The sequence below is a fragment of the Delphinapterus leucas genome, chromosome 15 (assembly GCF_059928025.1).
Source record: "Delphinapterus leucas isolate spDelLeu-1000000601 "Yukka" chromosome 15, BTC_Dleu_Yukka2, whole genome shotgun sequence".
Lineage (NCBI taxonomy): Eukaryota > Metazoa > Chordata > Mammalia > Artiodactyla > Monodontidae > Delphinapterus > Delphinapterus leucas.
In genome coordinates this window covers 45534135-45557783 of record NC_143143.1, presented here as the reverse complement: position 1 = coordinate 45557783, position 23649 = coordinate 45534135, and the positions used below count along the sequence as shown (strand labels likewise).

At 42.4% G+C, this 23649-nt stretch overlaps 1 protein-coding gene across 1 annotated transcript in view; it reads left to right on the top strand.

Annotated features, from left to right (window-relative positions):
- Positions 1 to 23649, top strand: part of MACROD2 (mono-ADP ribosylhydrolase 2) — a 1987750-nt gene that overhangs the window by 1438801 nt on the left and 525300 nt on the right. Inside the window, exon 8 of the mRNA XM_022594140.2 lies at positions 9316 to 9389. Coding sequence (XP_022449848.1) covers positions 9316 to 9389 — 74 coding nt within the window. The remainder of the gene's footprint in view (positions 1 to 9315; positions 9390 to 23649) is intronic.

Genomic DNA, 23649 nt, shown 5'->3' with positions numbered 1-23649 from the left:
GGGCGTGGTCGTCACAGGAAGCTCTGTACTTGGGCATCAAGCTTTCTGACCACAGGGGCCTGCAGTTTGATTTCCTTTCTTTGGAATTTGAAACAGTGTTGCATTGGGACTGGAGTCTGTGAAGGAGAGGGGTTGTGGTAATGTGCATCCATTCTGCGGAGATGTGGGGAAGAACAGAATGCCAGGCCCTGAGCTAGAGTGTGGATGGATGGCGGGAAGTCAGCAGACCCAGGCTTTGGGGCTGGCCCTGCCCTTGCTTGAGTTCCCTTACAATCATTTTTTTTTGCTTCTATAAAATGAAAGGTTACATACATCCGGAAGGGAGTTTTGAGGATTTGGGCTATTTTATGTGGAAGCCAGAGTTGGCAGGGCTCCTAAGAATAGCCTAGGCTCGCACCCCATGCCCATCCATAGCCATAGGCAGTATCATTGCTTCCTCTTCAAGTGGATGCTGGTCCAGATCACATTTATCGCATTAGTGAGTGATAATAAGTTCATTAAAGGCAGTACAACACAGACTATACTTTGCATACCTCTTGCAAAGTATTTAATATTAATTCAAATTAATCATCCTTGATCAACCCCTCCCTCAATACACTAAGTCATTTAGAAGCCAACTCATCTTCATTCTTCTCCTTTTTCTCTTCTTTGGGTTGTTGTGAAGATTATATTTAGTGTTTACATGCGTTGTTTTTAGAGTGACTTCTACATAATAATTGTTCGATAAATGTTAACAGCAGCAGCAACAATTCACTGTTTTTCAAGATTTCTGTCTAGTGTGGCAGCTTTTCACGCCAATGTGAGCCTAGCTCTGTGACCCCTACAGCCCCACAAAGTAAAGTATGATTGTGCTTTCATCCTGATGAGCAGCGAGCTCCCCAACTCTTTCCCCCACGTCCTTAAGTAACTTGTAAAACATTCTCTGCCGTGCATGTGCCAGAGGTGACAACTAGAAAAGTTTAGAGAAAGAGTGCTATCCAGATAAGACGTGGCACCTCTTTTTCTCAAGTTCATGAATGGGTGTTGATGGCTGTCATAGTTTGGGTTTCCCCAAAAGCAGATTCAGAGGTCAGGGTTTGGGGACAAGTAGTGAATTTGGGAGGTCATTTCAGGAAAGGGAGTGGGGAAAGAGAGGCAAGGAAAGGAAGAAGCCAACAGAGTGCATTGCTGAGCATTGTTGCTGTGGACCACTGGAGCATCGACCCACTGGGCAACTTGCAGCCTGCACCTCAGCCTTCCTGGGGGCACGTGAGCTGGGACACGTACCCACCATCTCACTAATCATGGGTTAAAGGATGCTCGCGGTGGCCTTGATTCCCTGACACTTCGCACCTACTCCACAGGTGGGCAGTGAGAACCCACAGTAAAAAGTCAGCAGGTGCCAGAGGTTGTAAGTTGAGCCAGGATGCAAGGATGGCACGCGTGCCACAGTGACGTATGTAGGGCCCGGTCAGCATCTACGGCAATCCAGCTTATTAATATGCCATATTGTGTATATATACGCATGTAACAAAGCCTGCCGAATTATGTTTATATACACGTATAACAAAGCCTGCCCTTTCAAACAACAGCTAAGACCCCGCCATCTTGAAGACGGGCTGCGAAGCCTCGCTCTTGCCTGCTGTGTGCCCGTTTGCTCTCCTGAGGGAAGCCAGTGGCACCCTCTTTAGCATTCTGCTGCCATGCTCACTGCAGTAACAGAGGCCAGTGTCACTCTCGTTACCTCACCTGTTTTATCTCTTGTGAAACTCAGCCTTTAGCCAGAATCGTCTGAGTGGCTGCTCCGGCAATTGCTTAACGGTGAGCCTCCTTCACCTCATTTCTCTCAAGTAATTTGATTCCATCATACCATCAGAGTTGCTTTTATGGGTTGGAAGGAGGCCTGGGGGAGGGGGTTGATGGGAAGCTGTTTTGAGATTTAAAAAAATAAATAAATTCATTGCCCTATACTTCCCCATGCCCACCACATTCTCCATCTGCATCCCTCTCCCTCTCTTTTGCGTGCAGGACGGGTGTGTGTGTTTGGGGAGGTGGGTGAGGAATGTTCTGAGCAAAACATAACTCATCTCACATTTCATCTCCTTTTACCTGGGCTTATAAAGTGTATTGTTTCATGTCCATTTGGTCCCCACACCAGAACTCACGTGCTAAGATCGAAAAAGACTGTGGCTATCCTCTCTGAAATATCAAAGTGTAATTTTGCATTGACAGTCAATGTTGACAATCCCAGTTCAACTGATGTTAACGTTTTAATAAACCCACTGATACGTGATCCCCATCATTTAGGACAGAGATTTTCATCAATGCTGAAAATCCCACGTTTAATAATTGCATGAGGGCTTCCCTGGTGGCGCAGTGGTTGAGAGTCTGCCTGCCGATGCAGGGGACACGGGTTCGTGCCCCGGTCCGGGAAGATCCCACATGCCACGGAGCGGCTGGGCCCGTGAGCCATGGCCGCTGAGCCTGTGCGTCCGGAGCCTGTGCTCTGCAACAGGAGAGGCCACAACAGTGAGAAGCCCGCATACCGCAAAAAAAATTAAAAAAAATAATTGCATGATATTTTTATTTTACTTGAGTTTGTGTGTAAATAGAAAAAATTAAATCAGCACGCTTTCCTCATTAAAGACTTGATGGGGAGGGAGGGCTTAAAAGTGGACATGAATTTAGTGTGCAGAGTTCCAGAGAGTTTTATTTGTTTAACTGTTGCTTCTTATTTCTGGATATTTATAGCCATTCCGCCCCAATTTGGTACTTATAGTCACACTGAGGGCTGGTGAGTACGGCAAACACTTTCTAAATAATATACAATGGACATGGGGATTTATGATTCCATACAACTGTTAGTATTTTATCCCGGCCTTGGGCTAAGTGCCCTGCTGGGTAGGGCTGAGAGTATGGACTAAACCCCCTTTGAGGTGAAGGCCACTAAAGAAGAAATTGTGCAGCTAAAAATAAAATAATTCGGTACATAAACAATAGTTTTTACATGTCTGAGCTTTGCCTGGCCCTTGATCTCCCAGATTGCTTTCTTCTTACAACTGCTAGAGAGGCATCCACAGTTAAAGTAGTGGTGACTCCCGGAAACTGGGCTGGAAAGGGATGCTAGGGGAAAATTCAAGAAACAGAGGCCCTGGGTCGACTGTAAATGTTAGACGGGCTTAATGTTTTAAAGCATGGATTAATTGTACCTGGTATCCTGTCAGTTTGAGTTTAAAATCTTTTTGTGTGCTAAGAACTTCTCAGAAATAATTGATTTAAGGTATTACCATATGCCTCTGTATGCTTTAGCAACCTGTAGCTGCAAGCAGACCCTCATTCTAAGTTTAAAACAAAAGTTGATCGTTGCTTCTTCCTCCAAAAAGGGCTGTTTTACTAGCAGAGTAAGTTATATCTATATTTATTTCAGTAGACTACGCTAGATTTTCAATAGAAAATGTTCAATAGAAACAAACTACCACTAGTTTGTTGTAACAAGGGAACAATGTTTGTTTCCACATAGGAGCCTATAGACAAAGTTAAAGACACTGGGGAATTATCAACAAGAGCAAAATGGAAAAAAAATGAAAGGTAGAGAGGAAAACCATCTAGGGCAAGGTCACTCTCACTGTGTTGAAAACATTCCCGGTTTTCCCCAATTCAAACAAATAGTTCAGTGGCCGGGTAGAACCTTCAGTGAGTCTTCATTGCTGTATCTTTCTGCAACTTGATGAAAAGTGAAATATTGGGTAATAACGGAGTAAGAAAAAATGTCTAAAGTGGTATTTGATGTACCATGGATGAAAAGCATTGCAAACTCGCTGTTTCACTTTTTCCCCCTCTTTTGTTTTGTCCCCCCTTCTCCCTCTTTTGTTTTGATGTTCCCTTGACAGAATCTGTCCCCTCCTGGTTTAAGTACTCACTGCTTTTTAGAGAGAGAACAGGTGAGTCATAAAACGTGTCTGAGCTTCTAGCTATAAAAGGTATTGATTAGCCTAAAGCTATCCTTAATGGCTTTAAATGTGGTCAAGAAAATATAATTATATTTTCTTTCTGACACGTTAACCGACTAGAAAGATAAACACGTTATTTTAAACTTTCTTACGTTTCTGTTGGGAGTGTACATTGCGACAGCTGCTTTGGAGAACTGGCAGAATCTACCAGAGTTAAGCATCTGGATAACCTCTGGACCCGTAGCCCCAACTCCTGGGTGTACTGTCAATAGAAACAAGTGCCTGTGTTCACCAAGTGGCATGTATGAGAATGTTCATGGCAGCTTTATTCACAATAGCCCCAAACTGGAAGTAACCCAATTGTCCATCAACACTAGAATGGGTAAATTGTGGAACACTCAATCATGCAATGGAATACAACGCTACAACGAAAAAGAATGAGCTTCTGCTCTGTGTGTGGATGTAGCATGGATATATGGATACATGGAAAAATCAGGCAGGAATAATATTGAACAAAATGTAGACAGTGCACATTGTCCATGTATATGAAGTGGAAAGACAGACAAAACTAATCTATGATAACAGTGGAGGGAATAGCAGTTTCTTCAGGGGATAGATATTGACCTGGAACAAGGTAGCTTTCTGGGGTGTTGGAAATGTTTTATATCTTGATTTGGGAATGGTTATATATATACATATGTGTGTGTATGTAAAAATTTAGCAAGCAATTTAAATACAAAAGTGAATTTTTAAAAATCTTGTATAAATTGTGTAAGTCGGCTTCACCATTTAAAACAAAAGTTAATTTTAATAATCCTAATGAATGAGGAACTAAGCAGATTTGGAGTGACAGAAGCAGATTTTATGCACACCTGGGCACGTGTGTGCACATGCGCGCACGCGCGCGCGCGCACACACACACACACACACACACACGCACAAACTCTGCACGCTTGGCCCTGAATTATTAATGGCTGGTTTGGCCTCATTGACCCTCATACTTGGAAGAGATTTTGTATGTCATCTAATTCAATGATTCATCTGAAGCTTGTCTGCAACCTTCCCTTTGGGTGGCCATTCTGCTTTTGTGAACGAAAGTCCCCTGGTGACCAGAACATGGTCGAGACCTTCTGAGGCAGGCCTTGCTGTCATCAGGAGCCCATCCCTGGGCAAAAATCTGCCCTTGTCTATTCACTGGCCTTGCTCGTAACCCTTGGGGTCTTGCAGTTAAGTGGACAAAGGATCGTGCTGTTGCTGTTTACCCTGAACATCATACTTTATGTTATATACATATACTGCTGAAAAGCAAGTATGTTTTCAGGGATATTTATCTTGATATTTACCTCCCCTTTTAATTAATGACAGCACATCTTCCCACCAGGAGTTGTGTTTTCTCAAATGCCTCTTCTCAATAGTTTTCCCTCAGGGATGAAATAGGATAACGTGGATACGTCATTCTGCTTGGACGTCTCAGAAACCCTTGGCCCTCCCCATACTCTAGGGCTAAACACCCTTGACTTCCCAGTAATTAGCCTTTCCTGCTGTCCATACAAAGGCTCACGAGTCCACGGTCCATTCATTCAACACATATTTATTGATCATCTTCTATGTGCCGGCAATGTTTTAGGGATACAGTGATAAGTAAAAACAGGTGTGGCATCTGTCTCCTTAGGGCTTTCGCTCTATGAAGAATTATTAATCAAACATTTACATAAATCAATGTCAAATTGCAACTGTGGTGCGTGCTGTGAGGAAAAGGTACGTGGTGTTACGAAAGCATAAGACGGGTAGTCATCTGTATCGGAGGAGCCTTCCTTGTTGGAGTGTTGGCTGAGCAGAGGGCAAACGTTAAAATAAGCTGGGGAAAAGAGGACAGAAACATCATTTCAGGAAGAGGAAACAGCATGAGCAAGGCCTTACGGTAGGAAGGTGAAAAGGAACATGCCACATTCAGAGGACAGAAAAGGCCGGTATGACTGGAATGAGAAAGCAAAGAGTAAGACAGCATGAGAGAAAAGAGTCAGACCCCTCAGGGGAGAAATGTTAGCATTAATTTTGGGAGTGGCTTGAGGACAGAGCAGACTTCAAATGCTTGTAAAGGACGTTCCTTGGAAAGTAGCTGAACAAGCTAAAGAGAACAGGTTTTCAGAGAGTAGCTTTGGAATGGAAATACTACATCCAGGTCCAGGGTGTGGGCTGGGGAGGAGGAAAGGTGGGAGTTGTTGTCAAAAACGACCAGGTCAGGGAACTGGCAGGCCAGGTGCTGGGTGGGTCATCTTCCTGAATGCTGAAACCGCCCAAGGTTATAGCAGTCCTTGAGGTGGAGATGAAAACGATAACTCAGTGCCAGAGGTTTGGATGAATGTGGGAAAGTGACCAAAAGATCACACATAATTGAGAAGAGACCACAGTTGCCATGGTTCTGGGAGAACTTTTATAATTTCTCTGTGGGGAATTATTCCTTCTAAAGGTTAATGCGGATGGCCATTGCAACTGAGTGATTATGGTTTTATTAGTTTTATACAGCCCTATAATTTTACTATTTAAATACTTCTTAAACATATCAAAAAGTTGGAGAAGATTGTCATGGGAAGAGAATAACTAGGGAAAGCTAAGACACAAATCTAGAAAGGCTCCCGGGGTATATAATGCCAAGCTACGGTGCTAAAGTTTACTCTGTAGGAGCTGGACAGTCGGCCAAGGCTGCCATTGTTTTGTGTAAGGTGGTGGTAACTATACTTCAGGAAGAATCACCTAAAAGTGGTGTGCTGGATAGATGGGAGAACGGGAGAAGACTGAGGGGCACAGTTACAAGTCACCCGCTGTTGTCGGGCTGAGAGCTGATCTGACCTCGGATAAGATCAGTGGGAAAAGAAGGAAAGAACAGGGTGGTGTAAGATCCTTCAGAGGGATGCTGTCTGTAGGACCCGGTTACCAGCAGGGGAAGCAGCGAGATATTGCACTGACTGGGGAGGAGGTAAAGCCAGAACCAGAAAGTCAGGAAGGATTCCTTTTGTGGAGGAATACGCATTGCATTTCTGGTTCTGGAGCCTGTCAGGGGGAGGCATCTGGGTGATTACAAATGTTGGTGTTAAACTCAGGGAAAAGGCGGACTGAAAAGCCTCCTCTGGGTAACCCCTAACCACACATGCCCATCCCGGCTGCCTTCTTTTTCTTTGCAGCCCACAAGGACTCCTGCTTTCTCCCCGTCTACTTTCCCTCACCCTCACCTTTTCCATCAGTTCCTTGCTGCTCATAGCTTGCTTCTGAAGACAATGTCTCCTCAGCTTCCCACGTATAGTTCCCTCCCCCAGACATTCTATCTTTTCCTAGAAAGCCTCCCTCAGTGCTCTTCATCTATGTCCCCACATCCCGAAACGCCTTTGTCCTGCTGTGTTGCGGTTGCCTCTTATTTCCTCCCCCCAGACTTTGGGCTTTAAAGACAGGGACTCATTAAAAGTGTGTCCGTCTATCTGTCTGTACGTATATACACATACGTGTATATGTATATATACATACTCTTTTCTAGTTAAATAATAATTTGTTTAATGAATTAGCTAAGTAACAGGGTTTTCTAACTTTAAGAGTTACATTTTGAAGCCTTAATTTAAGGAAGGGATGAAACAATGCAAAGCAAACCCATAATCCCAAATGTCGTAGATGAATTTGCAAATTTGAGAACTTATGTGCGTTTTTCACATGACAGCGGTTCTCTCTCATATGACAGTGATCACGTGGGGCTTGGCCCTGCTTTATTTTGTCCCCTTTCCTAATATACTCCCTAACAAAGCACGTAGAAACCTAATTAGAAAGGCAACATTTATTTTTGGAAGTGGGGACGAACAACTCCTCTCTCTTACTTCTCTCTCACATTTCCTCAAAGTCCACTGAGATTTAAACCATTACTATGAGCTACTGGGATATGTATTTGCCTTCCGGTAGAACTGGGTCTTTTAAATCTCAGATCTCCCCATTTCAGCAACACCTCTCTCTCCGTCTGCATGAACAACGTCACGGGAGCCTCCCTGATGAGATGATGTCCTCATGGACATATTGGTGGATGATGCTTATAGCATCAGCTCAGACATCTGAGTTTAGGATGTTGGGAATGGCAGACATTTAATGGGTGCTCCTAGAAAAAGGAGCCAGGGGAGGTCAAATAGGTACGAGGAGACACAGAAGAAGGCAGTGTTGAAAAATCTAGGAGGAGAATCCGCAAATCTATAGACACAAAGTAGATTAGTAGTTGACAGGGACTGGGGGGAGGGGAGATTGGGAAATGACTGTTAATGGGTACAGATTTTCTTTTTTGAACAGTGAAAATATTCTGAAATTAGTGGTGATGATTGCACAAATTTGTGGACATATTAAAAACCACTGAATTGTACACTTTAAAACAATTTAAAAATCTTTTTTAAAAAGTTCAAGAGGGAAGACGTATTGAAATACGAAAAACTAGTTAAACACATTTAATACCAAAGAAGATGAAGAATGATTGAAAGTCTATGGGCCTTCTTGATTAGGAAGCCAGTGGTGAGCTTGAAGGAGTAGTTTCAACAGAACAGTCACTCCCATCTCTTCTTCTTTCTGCCCCATAAATAAGTAACTTACAAGGTTATTCTTTCACATATTTTTATCTCTGTTGGCAGAGTGTCTGATGATTCTGCAAGTTCTCGAATGTGCTTGGTTTATATACGCTAAAGGATGCATTTTAGAAACTCTGATTATGTGTGCTCGTGTTCACTGATGTATTATAAGTGCATCATTCTTCCTGCCCTTCTAAAACCAAACCTGTACTACAAAATCAGGTCGTTTCATATTGTCTTCATGTGAAACATCATTTCCAATGGCTCTAAATGGAACGGGCATTGCCTTCCTTGAATTCGCACAATAGCTTTCAGTGGTATGGCTGTGTGACTGGTTGTTCGCTGTGTCTTGTGCCAGCTCGCTGATGGAGTGACCCTGGCTCAGCCACATGTAGTCTCTGACCCACGTTTACTTGATTTGTAAACTGAGGGTAATAAACATTAATCTGACACCTCATATGAGAAAATTATATGAAAATGTTGTGGAAGGTATTAAGCAACCGTAAACATATTTTAATAGACATCGTGCAACTGAAGAGACAGTTAGTCCTTTATTGCCTTTTAGCTCTAGACGGGCATAGGACCAGCCCCCTTAATGCCTTGTATATAGGATCACAGGCTTCATATACTGTGATGCGCAGTGTAGAGTGTATACATTACTGAGGTCTCCCTTGCTCAGTACTAATTGGTTGAAATGAATACTGTTTAAATGAGAAAAACCCAGTATCACACCATGATTGACTTCTCTATTGCCTTTGCCTTTTTAAAAAAAAAAATGTTTTATTCTGTTCTTCACTTAGGTTTTCCAAACGAGCCTGCTGCAGTCATTGCCCTCAGCACCATTAAGGAATGGCTGGCCAAGAATCAGCACCAGGTAGGAGAAAAACACAATCAGTGAGCATACAAGATGCTGGAATTCGATTATCAGTTTCGAAAAGGCAGATACATTTATTCCATAAATATCAAGTTGACCTAGTCATTGAGCCAAAGCTAGGTGATGCTGCTTCTTTTGGGTTCCATGGGTGATTGAATACTTTCCTGTAATTAATTGACTGAAGGGATTATGTTGATTGGTTTCAGTGGTGAAGATGGGCAAAATGGTCAGATTCATTTAGCCATGATCTCATTTTTATGTCTTTAGATAATATGGATTTGTGTGTAAAGGAGAGAACAGGGTGGATTTCGTTAAGACGAAGAATTCAGGGATCATCTGGTGCTATTTTCCTTAAAGAGTGAAGTTATCTTTGTTGACAGGGGATTCCTGGTGTTTGGTAATTTTTTCAGTAATCTAAGATCTCTTTATTTATAACTAATCACTTCTATAAAGTGACTTCTGAGTGTGCTGTTGGATAATTGATAGCTAAATCGTCATGATCAGGATTTTTATGAAACTAAAGTCTTCCATCAAAGTGTTCATCATGCCTCCGATTCTGCTTATTTAATAAGAGCTTTGGGATATATGTAGTGATGAACAGGAGACTTACTCAAGTAAACAAGGCAATTCAATAAGTAGAGATGCTATGGAGGCTTAAATTTCAGAGGTTTAGCAATTAACATGTTATTACAGCAAATAGGTTTCACACAACACACAATGTTGTGCATTTTTCTTCCGATTTTGGTTTTCTCCTCATATACTCACATGAGTGCTGTAAAGAATTTTGTTCCATTTATGATGGTCCATGAATATAGCTTTCTCCTCGGTAGGAGATGGATTATTTGGAAATGTTTGGATATGGAAAGAGACTATGGGAGTTTCCTAATGAGAGATGGCTCTCAGTGCTCTTGTGTGTTTAAAGAAACAGAAGCATCATTTTTGCTAATTACTGTAATTTCAACATTTTTAAAAGAGACACGAACATTGTTAATTTCAAGTAGAAGTAAAGACCGCACGGCTAAACATACTTTGGTGCTTGCTGTTTCTTTTCCTCTTACTTTAAAAGGTACACATATGACAACTTCAATTTAGAGAATAACTTTAGTAACCTCTAAGATGCAGAAAAAAGTAACTAAAATAGCCAGTTTACAAAACATTTCTTCGACATGTATTGTTTTATTTTCACAACAATCTTACAGAACGTCTAGGATAGGTATTGCCGTCATTATCCTCATCTAGAATCAAAAGGTTAAGTGACAAGCTCAAGACTTTGGAGTCTCAGAGCCAAGAGTCGGACCTGCCTCTCCCTGGAATGCCCCTGAGGCCAGGGAGAGATGTTCAGTCCCTTTGAAAATGGGTAATCTTCGGTATATCTCTCGGCCATAGTAAAGGCTCCTGGACCATCTGCTTGGCAAAAATGTAGTGTTTCAAAGTTAAACACTAACAAGTGAGCTGGTATATTGGTATAAATTTATCATTTCCACTAAAATAATAACCCGAGGATATTTCCCACTGTTGGAAGTTCCCATGTGCCATCTTGGCATGTGATGGGAGTACACATAACTACACAAAACGTCAAGGGGTTGATGACGAAGAGCAAATGTGTTGGTCACATTTACAGCTCATTGACAAATTCGACTGACAGACTGTCTCTAAACTATTCAGAAAGTTATCTTTCCTAGAGGTTTGTTAGCTTAGTGTTTCCTACTTAACGTTTTTTTTACTCTGATCTCCTTACTAGCCTACTCTGTCTTTGAGTCCTTTCTTTTGCTTTCATATTCTTTTCTTGCTCATGTCTTCGTTTCATTGTAGTAAATCTAGATAATTTGGATTGAGAAACACAACTTAGTTTTTGCCATTGCAGCTTTAATCATAGCCTGTGCTAATTCTCTTTTCAATGCGCTTTGGCTAAATGAATTTGAACAAGTCAGGTTTTGCCTGATAACTGAATTGTAAGTGGTAGGACATAGATAAAAGCTATACAAATGGACTCTCCAGCACTACGTGGTTGTATTTTTTGCTCTGTTAACAAACTAGGTTAAGGACTTATTCAGTTGGTCTCTTCATTGCGGTATGCTTCTGGCATCTTGATTGTTTAAGCTATGTATTCATTAATTCACTCATTTGATGAAAATTTATTAAATCCCACGAAGCCTCAGACACTTTTCTAATACTAGGGACAGAACAGTGAAAAACAAAATCTTTTCCTTATGATGTTCACAGTCTGGGAAAAGAGAAATATAAATGAAACAAATAAATAAAATAGCTCAAAGAGTACAAAGTAAAATGAGGTAGTTGAGGAGTGAGTTTGGGGGGGATGTGGTTTTAGAGAATGTAGAGATTGCTCTGAGGACAGAATCCTGGAACAAAGCTTTGGACGCAGGGAAGGAGCAAGCCGAGGCACACAAAGGTCTTGAGGAAGGACATTCCACACAGAGGGAAGACAAGAGGCAACCCCGAGGGGAGAATGAGTTTACTGTTTGCAAGAGGGTAAGAGAGGGAGTGTGGATGGAGCACAGGGATGAACGAACAGGAGGAGACAAATTTGGACAAATGGTCAGGGGTCAGATCATAGAGTGCTGTGGTTTCATGGAGAGACTGTGATTTTTATTCTCAGTCTTTTGATGGGAAATCATTGAGGGTTTGGAGCAGGGAGGTAGCATGATCAGATTCACCTTTAAAATGACTAAATTCTGGTTGCTGCTTGGAGAATGAACTTAAAAGATGTCAGAGTAGAAAAGGGAAGACTAATTAAGGGGCTCCTACAGTAAATCCAGGCAAGGGACCAGTGTTCTTGGGAATACAGGGACTGTGGTAAAGGAGGCAACAGCATCAGGTTTAGAAAATATTTTCTCTGAACAAAAGTTGATTTGATTCTATCTCATTACACAAATCACACATTACCACAGCAGTAGAGTCCTGACTGGGGCACTTGGGCCCAGTGGACGGGACTGGGAAAAACACATTCTGTTCATCCACCATCTACTTGTTTCATTTGCCCAAAGTCTGAGCTGTGAGCGTGCTGTTGTCACCACGTATTTAAGGGGACTCGGGGACTTGAGGGAGCCCAGCTGAACAAATAGTACAGTAGGCTCTGACTGCATTGGCGCTAACGGAAGAGATGGAGCAGAGCTTTAATTTAAAAAAAAAAAAGGAAGAAGAATCCTCAAAAAGATATTATTATTAGGGCACATCAGTGACCTTCCAGAACTAAAAAAATATAATGACTTCTGGTTGAAAAATTGAAAAACAAAAGAGAATATTCACTACTGAGAATTGAATCATTGCTCTGTGAAGACCAGAGAGATGAATTAAACACAGAACAGAAATTCAAAGAAATGGCAATCATGACTGCAGAGATAAGGTATGAGGCAGAGAGACCCAGGGATCAGACGTGCCGTGGGGCGAGCAGTGGAGATTACCCGCTGGCATTTTGGGCTAAATTAAGAATTAAGAACACGTGAGTTCAGAAAATCAGGAGAAAAGAATATCAGAGTTGGCTATAAAAAAAAAAAAAAAAAATTGACAGCATGTGGTATGATAACGTTTCCCAAAGCTCCCAGTTTTCTCAAGCAGAAACCTTACTGAAGAGACAAGCGAGCAAAACAAGGGGTCGTTATGGAAATGAGCAGCGGAAATGGGGCGCTGACTCCTACTTCCGGGTGGATGCTCTGCGTTATCTGCAGTTTCACGCAGTCCTCGTTTGTCATGCTGTCTAAAACTACGGTTCCTTGTGCAATAGTGATTTCTTCACGCCACAGTTCTGAGGCACCCCTTTCCTATCAGGAAGTTAGCCTTAGCGGTGTTTCTACAGTGCCCGTTCTGTTGATCCACCTTAGGGACTCACATGCCACCTGGCTATCGGTCTGTGGAGCAATGTATGTATTTATAAGTTTTTCCATAGATAGCAGAAGTATGGGATGTCTTTCATTTGTAAAAGCCACAAATAGCTTGATACTGGGAGTTGTTTGCCCATCATGGAGGTCGTGTTCAGTGATTTCAAATACCCCAACGGGGCAACCATCCCACAGCTCAGAGCGCTTGCGGTTAAGGCTTCCAGGAGGTCACCTTAGGGGGTAAGGAAGTCACCTTAGGGGGTAAAAGGCATCTAAGATGAAGATTCCAAGCCGGAAGATCAGTGGGTTTCCCGGGCACTTTGAAACCTGGAAGCCCTAAGGTTTGTACTAATCAGGCCTCAGTTACAGTGTGACGCAGACCTGGAACCCCCGCCCCTCTGCCAGTGGTAAAGCAGCCAACAGATGGGCAGAAGCATAGCATTCTGGGAGCTCTAATTAAAGCTGTGGCCGTGGGCAGCCGTGGTTCAGAGGAGAGGTTATGGTTCACCTGAGACCAGGCCCCCCCAGCTGCATCTCTGCAGGTCTTTGAGGATGTCAGTTTCCAGAAACCTTCCCATTCATTTACTTCATGGGAATTCCCTAATCTCCCCTCTCCTGCCCACAGGCCCCTCCTTCCCAAGCCGACCCCCTGTTCTGGGGTGGGAACAATTCAATGGAGGAACCTCTGGTTTATCTTTGAAGGCCCTCTGTAGGCCCCTGGCTTGACTTGGGGATCACTGGCAGGGAGGAACCCCAGCTCTGCATTTTCAAAACCAAAATCAGTTTTCTTCCGTGTAGGAGGAAGGTGGAAGTTTTTTCTCGTTGCATGCAGATTTTGGACCTTTGCCTAGCATAGACGACTCTTTAACTGTGCTTTTAGCACGAACAGATTGTTGTTAAAAATGTTAAATATCATCTACTTGTCATTTAAATTGTTTACTCTGTGCCTTCCAAGGGAAACACGACCCTTGTGGTATTGCTGTTTGTCAGTTTGGGTAGTGTGCCTACAGATGTGGCAGGCCATCCTGAGATGCTGTGTGTATGTGGCAGTGTGGCACCGAGACAGACGCCCAGCTCTGCACCTTGTTGTGAGCCCAGGTCCCAGACTTTATTACCCAGTGTGGTCTAGGCCCCAAGGTCAACTGACGGCAGCCAGAGAACAGAACTAGTTTTGGGCTCATCGTTGGTGTGCTTTAGAAGTTAAGATACTGGTTTCCGGCTTCACTGTCGTCCTCCCCTGCCTTCCGACATTCAGACACACAATCCGCAAAGTATCGAACAGGGTGAACACATTCCTCTTCCTCAGAACCCAGAATTGGGAATCCACTGAAGACAGGCACATTCAGGCTCCTAAAAGTTTCATCCGCTAACTTGACAAGATCAGGGTCACAGCCACTTGTTTCCTCACCACAGATCACAGAGGAGCGGTTGCACTTTAGCTTCTGGTGCCAAGACTATTTTATTCCCCTTCTTGGCAGAGGTTTTTGAACATATGCAGTGTTAAAAATTGTTTGTCACTTTTATTTCAGAATCATATTATGGATCACCAAAAAAAACCAAAAAAACCAGTGTGAGGCCTGCCTTATGTCACTGACACAGAACCCCTTAGGATCTGTGTGGTTCTTAACTGGGGGGCAGGGGGGGGCTTAAATGAAACATGAAATGATGCTTACATTTCTGATGGGAGAATTATAGACTTCGCACCAAGTTTCAATTCCTGTGGACGATTGTTTACAGAAATGCAAAACAAGCACCATCCTTCAATTCTGCAGAAGACAGTGGTGTGGTTAACATTCAGAAATCTGGAAGGAGCAGACGAGGTGCCCCGTGTTCTCCCTGGGGGGTGTCCTCTTATGTCTAGAAGCGTCGTTTGAATATCTGTGCTGGCCTTAGTTTCTGGAACAATTTAAGTTTAAGAGTTGTGTGTATAGAAAAATAAATTCCATCTTAACATCTTCACATTCTGTGCAGGAAGGTGGTTATGGTACTAATACCCGTCATCCTAGCGTGCTGCTGTAAAAATGTATCCTTTGACTAAGCCCAAGGCTGGTCTTCAGGTGGAACCCATGATGCTTATTGCCTGTGACATAATGGAAGAAAAGTATTCCCAGACTTTGCGCCTGTGCCGTGTTCCTTCTGCTCCTCAAGAACCCTCATGACTTGCAAACAGTTTGTTTTCTCTCTCCCTCCATCTTCTTTCTTCCCTCCCTCCCTCCCTCCCTCCCCCCACCTTTCCCCCTCTTTCACACACACACGCATTCACTCACTCATACGCATAATACTTTTCCGTTCTCAGGCTGTCTTTGTTGAGGTCTGTGACAGTTACATTGGTGGTCAGATGTGAGAGTTGGCTCTTCATCTTGTGATTCTAAATACCCATTGTCAGAATAAAAGCCATGCCCCAAGGTAGCTTCTGCCTTTCTTGGTGGGAGACAGTGTTCAAGCGCCAGGTGTCACCATAGACTGCCCACCTGAGAGCTTGCTAGTGGGCAAATCCACTTGCCTCTCCATCCCCACGCTGCTTTAGCATCTATTCCCAACAGGCACGCCTGAGTTTTGCAGCCAGAAATTAGAGCCTCTTGCTGTTGTTTCCGGGTTTCATAATCCTGTTCCCATCAGTAAGAATCACAAGAGATGGAATAATATAACTTGTGCTGCTATAGTTAGTGAGCCCCCTGCCAGTTAGCCAGTGTGCCTAGGGTAGGGAGGGCTTTACTCAGACACTTCCAGGCACTGAGGTAAGGATGCCCAAGCACCCTTTTCCGTAATCTAACTCTACATGGACAACTCTTTTAAAGTCTAATGATCTTTTTTCTCTTAGCAGGGGATGTCTCTATAATCAAGGCCCCAGGGTGCTCTAGTGACATCACCCTACAGTCCCAGGTAGTTTAGGGATTGATTTCTGTGCTGACATATAAATAGCACAGGTACTCATCTGCCAGCCATCCTTAACCCAGCACAGTGTCCATTATGCCCCTGTTACTTTTAGATAAATAGAATGGAGTGTAGAGGGAACCTGAAAATATACTCTGTCTTGGGTAGGGGGGATTATATTAAAATAGGATTATATTTAAATAGGGTAACCCATACACATATATACCGCCACTGAGTCTGGGGTTTCTAGGAAGAGTTCTAGGAGATGTAAAGGAGGGATGTGAAGTAGCTAAAGAAGGGAAACCAGTGTTTTCCAGCTCTGATGTGTCCCATGACTTGTGTTTGGGACACATACTATTCCTATTTCCACAGCATCTTCCCAAAACTTTCTTCAAGGTAGGTATGTTTATCTTTAATTGTACAGATGTGGCAGTTAAGGTTCAAGGGAAAGGAAATTCCTAAGATCAACTAGTTGGGCACTTTGGTGTTCTACTATAACCCTGCTTCTGTGCCCAGTGGCAATTACTTCAAAATAACCAAACTTAGTCACTCAAAGTATTGTACACCTGTGAGCATGGGACCCAAAATGGGCTGATGAGAGTCTTCTCCTGGGACTTTTTTTGCAAACTGGAGTTGGGAAGGGAAAATTAGGGCCCACTTTGGTGGTGGAGCAGGGCCATAGGAGCTGCCAGCGGCCGTGTTCCCTGCCATCATTTTTTGGGGGGCGGGGAGATCTACTTTAGGAGGCTATTTTGCTGAAGGTGTCACTGATTATTGGGGAGCTTGCAGAGCCAACAAGACCATTTTGCTGGCTTGAGTGAAGAATCACAGCTGAGGCAAAGTGTTGGTCCTTTTAGCAAAACAGAATAACCTCCTATCCTTAGTATTAATATCTCAAGCTAATAATTCTCAACTAGAGAAAAGGAAAGGTTGAGAGTAATTTGGAAGTTTGTTCCCCCAAACTGCATGTTTTAAGTAGTTTATCCTACCCCTTTCACAGAACTCCTCTTATGTGGAACCACTGCTTTCAGTGGAATTGCTCCAGGTCTTTCAAACACGTTGGGTTGGGAAAAAAATATCTAGGGTCACCGTTCTTAATAGCAGAGTGAGTGAGAGCTCTTTTAGAACTGCAGGCTTTCACTACTGCTTTCATGCAGGGGGCGAATCATAAGTTTGTTTATTTTCTGATGGCTGCATCTTCGTCTGTATTGTAACCTTGTGGTAAAGAAACATGTGAGTTTTAACGGAAGCCGGTACTGAGTGGAAACCAAGAATAAGTAGCATGGGACAGGTGCAGTAGAGATTCTCTGCAATTAATATTTAAGTGAAGAGTTCTTAAACTTGGAGGAAGAGGCTTGCTCAGATGACATGAGCAGCATGTTCCTGGAATTGGGATTTGCGTTTTTGAAAGAAGATGGGTCTCTTTGCAAAATATGGGTTGGAGGTCCAGAGACTATAGGACAACTTCCAAGCCTTCAGGATTGTATCAAGGAGGCCACCATGTAACTGTAGCTCGTCGCCTCTTTCACGGAGCCAAAATGAGACTTATGGCTACTGGAAGTTGGATGGGAGGAGGTAGGGTGCAGTTCACTACTGGCTATTATTATCCCAAAGAGGAAGGTTGGTATAGAAATTAGAACATTGAATTAAAAGTCAGAAAATTTGGGTTCTAGTCAGATTAATCTACTCTCTTGTATAACAGTGGACAGTTAAGTCCATCTCTTGGTACTCCTCATCTGTAAAATGGGAAGTGTGGGCCATGTTTCTTCCAGCTCCAGAACCATCACCGCTGGTGTTGTCTTCTGGAGCAGTCCCACTGATCTAGCCACAGTCATGTCTTTGCCCAGGTCATCATGGCACAGTCAGACCAACAGAAAGCTTTGTCCTCTCTGATTCTCCAGGCGATGCCCCAAAGATCAAGCATCATTTACATTTGCTATCGGTTGCCTTTAAGATGATCCTTAACTTCCAGATGGGTGTGTCTTTAGAGTCGGTATCAGCAACCTTGACCCGCTTAGTGTAGGAGAAGAGGCTGCCATGTTGCTTTTCTGTGAATGATCTGGATTATATGGTGGTTTCAAAGTAGACAACATTTAAAACTCCTTACGAAATTAAGTCTGCTGATTATCCAAATGATGTGACATTTTTATAAATAGAAAATAAACTTGTGAGCATGTGGTTGGATCTACATCTGACACAGGGATAAAAATGACACTGAGAGGTCCTGCTGAAGGACATTCTACAGCCATTTTTGTAAGCTGAAAGCATGTGCCTTCCTCGCTGGACGGGGGAAAAACAACCCTTTGCCTTGCTCTCCACTTGAGTTGAATAGGACTCATGTGCTGCCCTGATTGAATGGAAGATCAGCAATCCTGCCACTGTCTTCTAGCTCAACTCAGGAAAGAACAAGAAAGATACTTTCTCATTCTGGTGGGGTTAAATGATTTGCCTGTGAGAGGCAATCTTAGCCAGATCTCTGCTTTAGATGGAAGCTATGGCCAGATGTGTAGCCATCTCATTGCTTCTCCTTACACATTTGGACATAGGGGTGGCCTCTGTGGAAACCGTACCTCCTTTGATGGTGACACTGCTATTCAATACGGTTAGAAACATGAATAGGTCTGACGAAGCCATCATTTCTCCAATCTCTTTGCTCTTCATCAAAAAAAAAACATACTAGAAAAAACTTAATGAGAGTGGACCTATGGACATACAAATCAGTTTAATCATGGACAAAAGCTAAATTGGAGGTGGTAGGTTGTGAGCCTAGCGATAGACTTGCTAACATGTCCCCTCTCAATCAGATCAAGTTCTCCTTATTTCTATTCGTGGACTCCTTGGAAGTCCCATCACATGGAAACTTGAGGGTAGAGCAGAAAGCTGTAGTGTCTTCAGTCTACACCAGGGGGCCTCCACCTTTTAGTGAGGAGACTATTAATTTGCATGAAGCAGGGAAGAGAAGGATATTGGAGGATTTATGATTTCCTGAACTTGTGGCGAATCCAAGTTGCTAAAGCCTGGTCAGAATGAAGTGCTCACATCTGTAATCCTGAGTTTGAAGACCTGAGGCAGGGAAGGTTGATCCTGACCTACTGATCTTAGACTTGGTTCTGCAGCAAGGGTTGCAACCACCTGGCATGTAACCTGCTGGGCACCAGGGCAAGTGATGCCCTATGGTGAGGAGGTGTTGCCTATGTGCACTCTTTAAAAAAAAAAAAAAAAAGACAGAAATAAGAGAGATTTTAAATGATGCGATTTTATTTTCATTTTTACAATAAACCTTGGCATGAGATAAGAAATATGAATTCATTGTTCTTCCAATTGGTCCAGATTCTCCTATATTTCTTAGCTTCTTTCTGCATCAGTGTAATGAGAGTATATGACGACTTTGTTGTTGTTGCTTCTCTGACATTACTCCTAAATATTAACCAAAAACTTCACCGCTTGCTCAATGGGGACTTTAAAAGCTCCAGCAATCTCTCCTAAATCTAGAGGAAAAACGGGCTTTGTTGAACATATTGAGAGATGTGTCAGTTTCTAACATAGGGCCTTCCTAAAGAAGTTTAAAGAATAATTTTGCCCGTGTGAATTTTTCACTTTATGTGCTGACTTTAGAGCCTTAACAAGGCATAAGAATAACTCAACTGCATTTATTTTTCAGCATAATTGTTGGCTGTTTCTAGCCAGTAGATCTTCCCTTAGTCTGGGCTGTTTTTCCTGCCTGGTTATACACTGAAGGGATTGCCTAATGACCCAGGCATTGCTGAGCTTGTCGGTAAGACACTGACCTGGGAACAAGGAGATTGCAGGAGATGCTGTAACCGCTCTAGGACTGTTCTTCATCTGTAAAACAAGGTGAAAATTACCTAAGAAAATGATTAAATCAGATAGCAGCACCATAGTCTAAATCCACTGCATTGCCATATCTAAGAGGATAGCAGCCTATATGTTAAAACATTTCTCCAGCTAGTGGTTGAGAATAATTAGACCATTACTCTCAAAGATCGTCTCCAGCTAGGAATACTAAGGTGCAAGCTCATATTTATCCTCCTCAGTGTGGGAAAGGACCTGCTGAGAACTGAGAGCAAGTCTCCCTCTAAACCAGCATGCAGCCGACCATCTAACAAGGGATTAGGAGCCTTGGTGGGGCTGTATTGTCTAGAAGGTACCAGAGTGGCCACCATAGCCTTTTCACTGATGGGCACTTGTTTTTTCCCTCCTATAATCCCCTTTGACGTGGGTTGACAAATAAACAATATCGATCATGTCCACATATAACGTGTAATCGCCACTCACATTAAATATTCATGGGATTTGCTAGCCAGCTTTCTGTGGCACCCTACACATAGTAGGGGCCTTTTCCTCTCTTTTAGAAAGCATTTTAATATTTCCAAAATCTTGTTTATAATAATCATGGTCTCTGGGTATGTGCTCGTATGCCTCCACGCATGAGATATATTTAATAAGTTAGTAAAAGTCACCAATGTATAGAACCGAATCATTATTTGAGTAACTATTATATTCAGATGGCAGGTCTGTCTCTTGGATCTTGTATAATTATATCGGTTCCTGAAAAACCTCTTGAGAATAAAGCGCTCAGTCACGTGAAGCAAACTAGCTCTCCTTGGGCACGAGGCCACCATTTAGCAGGGTTACAAGAGAAGATTTCCTGATTGGTACAGTGTTGTCCCTCACGGGAGCCTGTTTACACCACCCACCTGTGGATCGGCCCCTGGACACGCCGATATGCGTCACCCACAGTGTTTCCAGAATCTCCCGCCACTGACAAAATTAACTCTGTTTAAGGAATTACAAAATAAACCATTGTACTAAAATTCATTGCTGAAAATACTAACCATCTTAATATCTCCTGCTGCTGAGAATTCTACTCTGAAAACAATTAGAGCATGATGGGTTATGTGTTTGACAGACCAAACTGAGCTACAAATGACCTGGGTGTGCTTCAGTTAAGCACAGGGCAACTTAGGAATGTATTAAGTTGAGTAATCATCTCATATGTTTTCCCCCCGGGTTCAGTGACATCTACAAAGTTCATTTTTCTAAGAAGTTTTTCTCTTTACAAATTTAAACTCCGGGGAAATAGGATCCATATGTTCCTGATTCATTTGCACTAACTCATCAAAATATTCTTTTCCTTATAAGTTATTGGATGTCTGCAGAGGATTTCGACTGTTTTTTATAAGTTCTTTTAAGCCTTTCTGTCTAGAGGCAGGAAATGGCCCTTTGCCAGCATCGAGTGAACCCCTCAAATAGTCACGTTCTGTGCAGGAGGCAAAGGAAGAAGAAAATTCATCCCTTCCTTCTAAGTACAGCTGAATAATGATTTTCCTTAGAGGGCGGGGATAAATGGATACTCTGGAATGTATTAGTAGATTTACTAAATGCATAATTTAAAAAATTCCATGAGGTGGTTGCAGCAGGAATGGGATTTACATCGTCCCCTTTACCAGTTACCTGTGAAACTCTTTAGAGCAGTTGGTTTACCCAGTGACACAGAGCCTTGACCTAAGTGAAATGTCTTCAGTGTGCACTCAAGTTATTTGCGCACGCGTGTGTGTGTGTGTGTGTGTGTAACAGAGATTGATTGATTTAGTCTAACAGTATTTCATACTGCATTTTGTACTTCTCTATGTTGAGTTCAACAGATCTACTTTTGAGGCTCAGAAGTAACGTGCCATACTACTCCATTACAAATAAGTGAACTCTTTGGTCTACCAATGATAGCTAAGGATAAGTGGATTTCAAAAACAAATCAGCTTGAGCTTGATTCTTCACTAACTGTATATTTTTTTCATATATATATTTAATGTCACACATGTTGAGTAATTGAGTGCTTCCTTTGTGTAAGCACCGTACTTGGGCAATCTCATTTAATTAATACAGCAAACCTACGTGGTCGTCATGGTAATCCTTCTATTTTACGGGTGAGAAAACTGAGATTTAGAAATGCTAAGTAAAATTTCAAAGACCACACAGCAAATAAACGGCAGAGTTGGAATTCTAACTCAGGATTCCAAGTTCATAACCACGATCATCGAAAGCATCATTTTGTTTCTTGATGATGATAGTAGATTACTATTTCAGAGATCTCTTTTGAATGCTTACAAATCTACAGTCTAATCTGGATTTCTTCTGCCGTGGTACCTACCACCCTGTTGCTTATATGATTTATGTAGAATTGCTTGTTAATGTTTTTCTGAAACAAAGACAGCCGGTCGTCAGTTTGGCCATCTTTTACATTCTTGCCCCCAGCACAGTGCCAGGCCCATACACACTCCAGGTTGGATGAAAGCGTTAAGAGTTAACAAATGGGGCTTTTATTAGCCAGCCGACAGCTCTCATAGTCTCCTAAGCTTTCATGAGATTAGCACTAAAGCCGAACAGCCATGCTGGGGCAACATTTCTGAGTCACAGACATTGCCATTAATTCATTAGCCAAATCTGATCAAATGATAAACAAGCTCAGGAAAAATTTTTTTTTCCCAGCCTGACTATATTTTATTTTATATTTTTAACGTCTTTATTGGAGTATAATTGCTTTACAATGGTGTGTTAGTTTCTGCTTTATAACAAAGTGAGTCAGCCATACATATACATATATCCACATATCTCTTCCCTCTTGCGTCTCCCTCCCTCCCACCCTCCCTATCCCACCCCTCTAGGTGGTCACAAAGCACTGATCTCCCTGTGCTATGTGGCTGCTTCCCACTAGCTATCTATTTTACATTTGGTAGTGTATATATGTCCATGCCACTCTCTCACTTTGTCCCAGCTTACCCTTCCCCCTCCCCATATCCTCAAGTCCATTCTCTAGTAGGTCTGCATCTTTATTCCCATCTTGCCCCTAGGTTTTTCATGACCTTTTTTTTTGTTTTTAGATTCCATATATATGTGTTAGCAATACGGTATTTGTTTTTCTCTTTCTGACTTACTTCACTCTGTATGACAGTCTCTAGGTCCATCCACCTCACTACAAATAACTCAATTGCGTTTCTTTTTATGGCTGAGTAATATTCCATTGTATATATGTGCCACATCTTCTTTATCCATTCATCTGTTGATGGACACTTAGGTTGCTTCCATGTCCTGGCTATTGTAAATAGAGCTGCAATGGACATTTTGGTACATGACTCTTTTTGAATTCTGGTTTTCTCAGGGTATATGCCCAGTAGTGGGATTGCTGGGTTGTATGGTAGTTCTATTTTTAGTTTAAGGAACCTCCATACTGTTCTCCATAGTGGCTGTATCAATTTACATTCCCACCAACAGTGCAAGAGGGTTCCCTTTTCTCCACACCCTCTCCAGCATTTATCGTTTGTAGATTTTTTGATGATGGCCATTCTGACCGGTGTGAGATGATATCTCATTGTAGTTTTGATTTGCATTTCTCTAATGATTAGTGATGTGGAGCATCCTTTCATGTGTTTGTTGGCAATCTGTATATCTTCTCTGGAGAAACGTCTATTTAGGTCTTCTGCCCATTTTTGGATTGGGTTGTTTGTTTTTTTGCTATTGAGCTGCATGCAAGC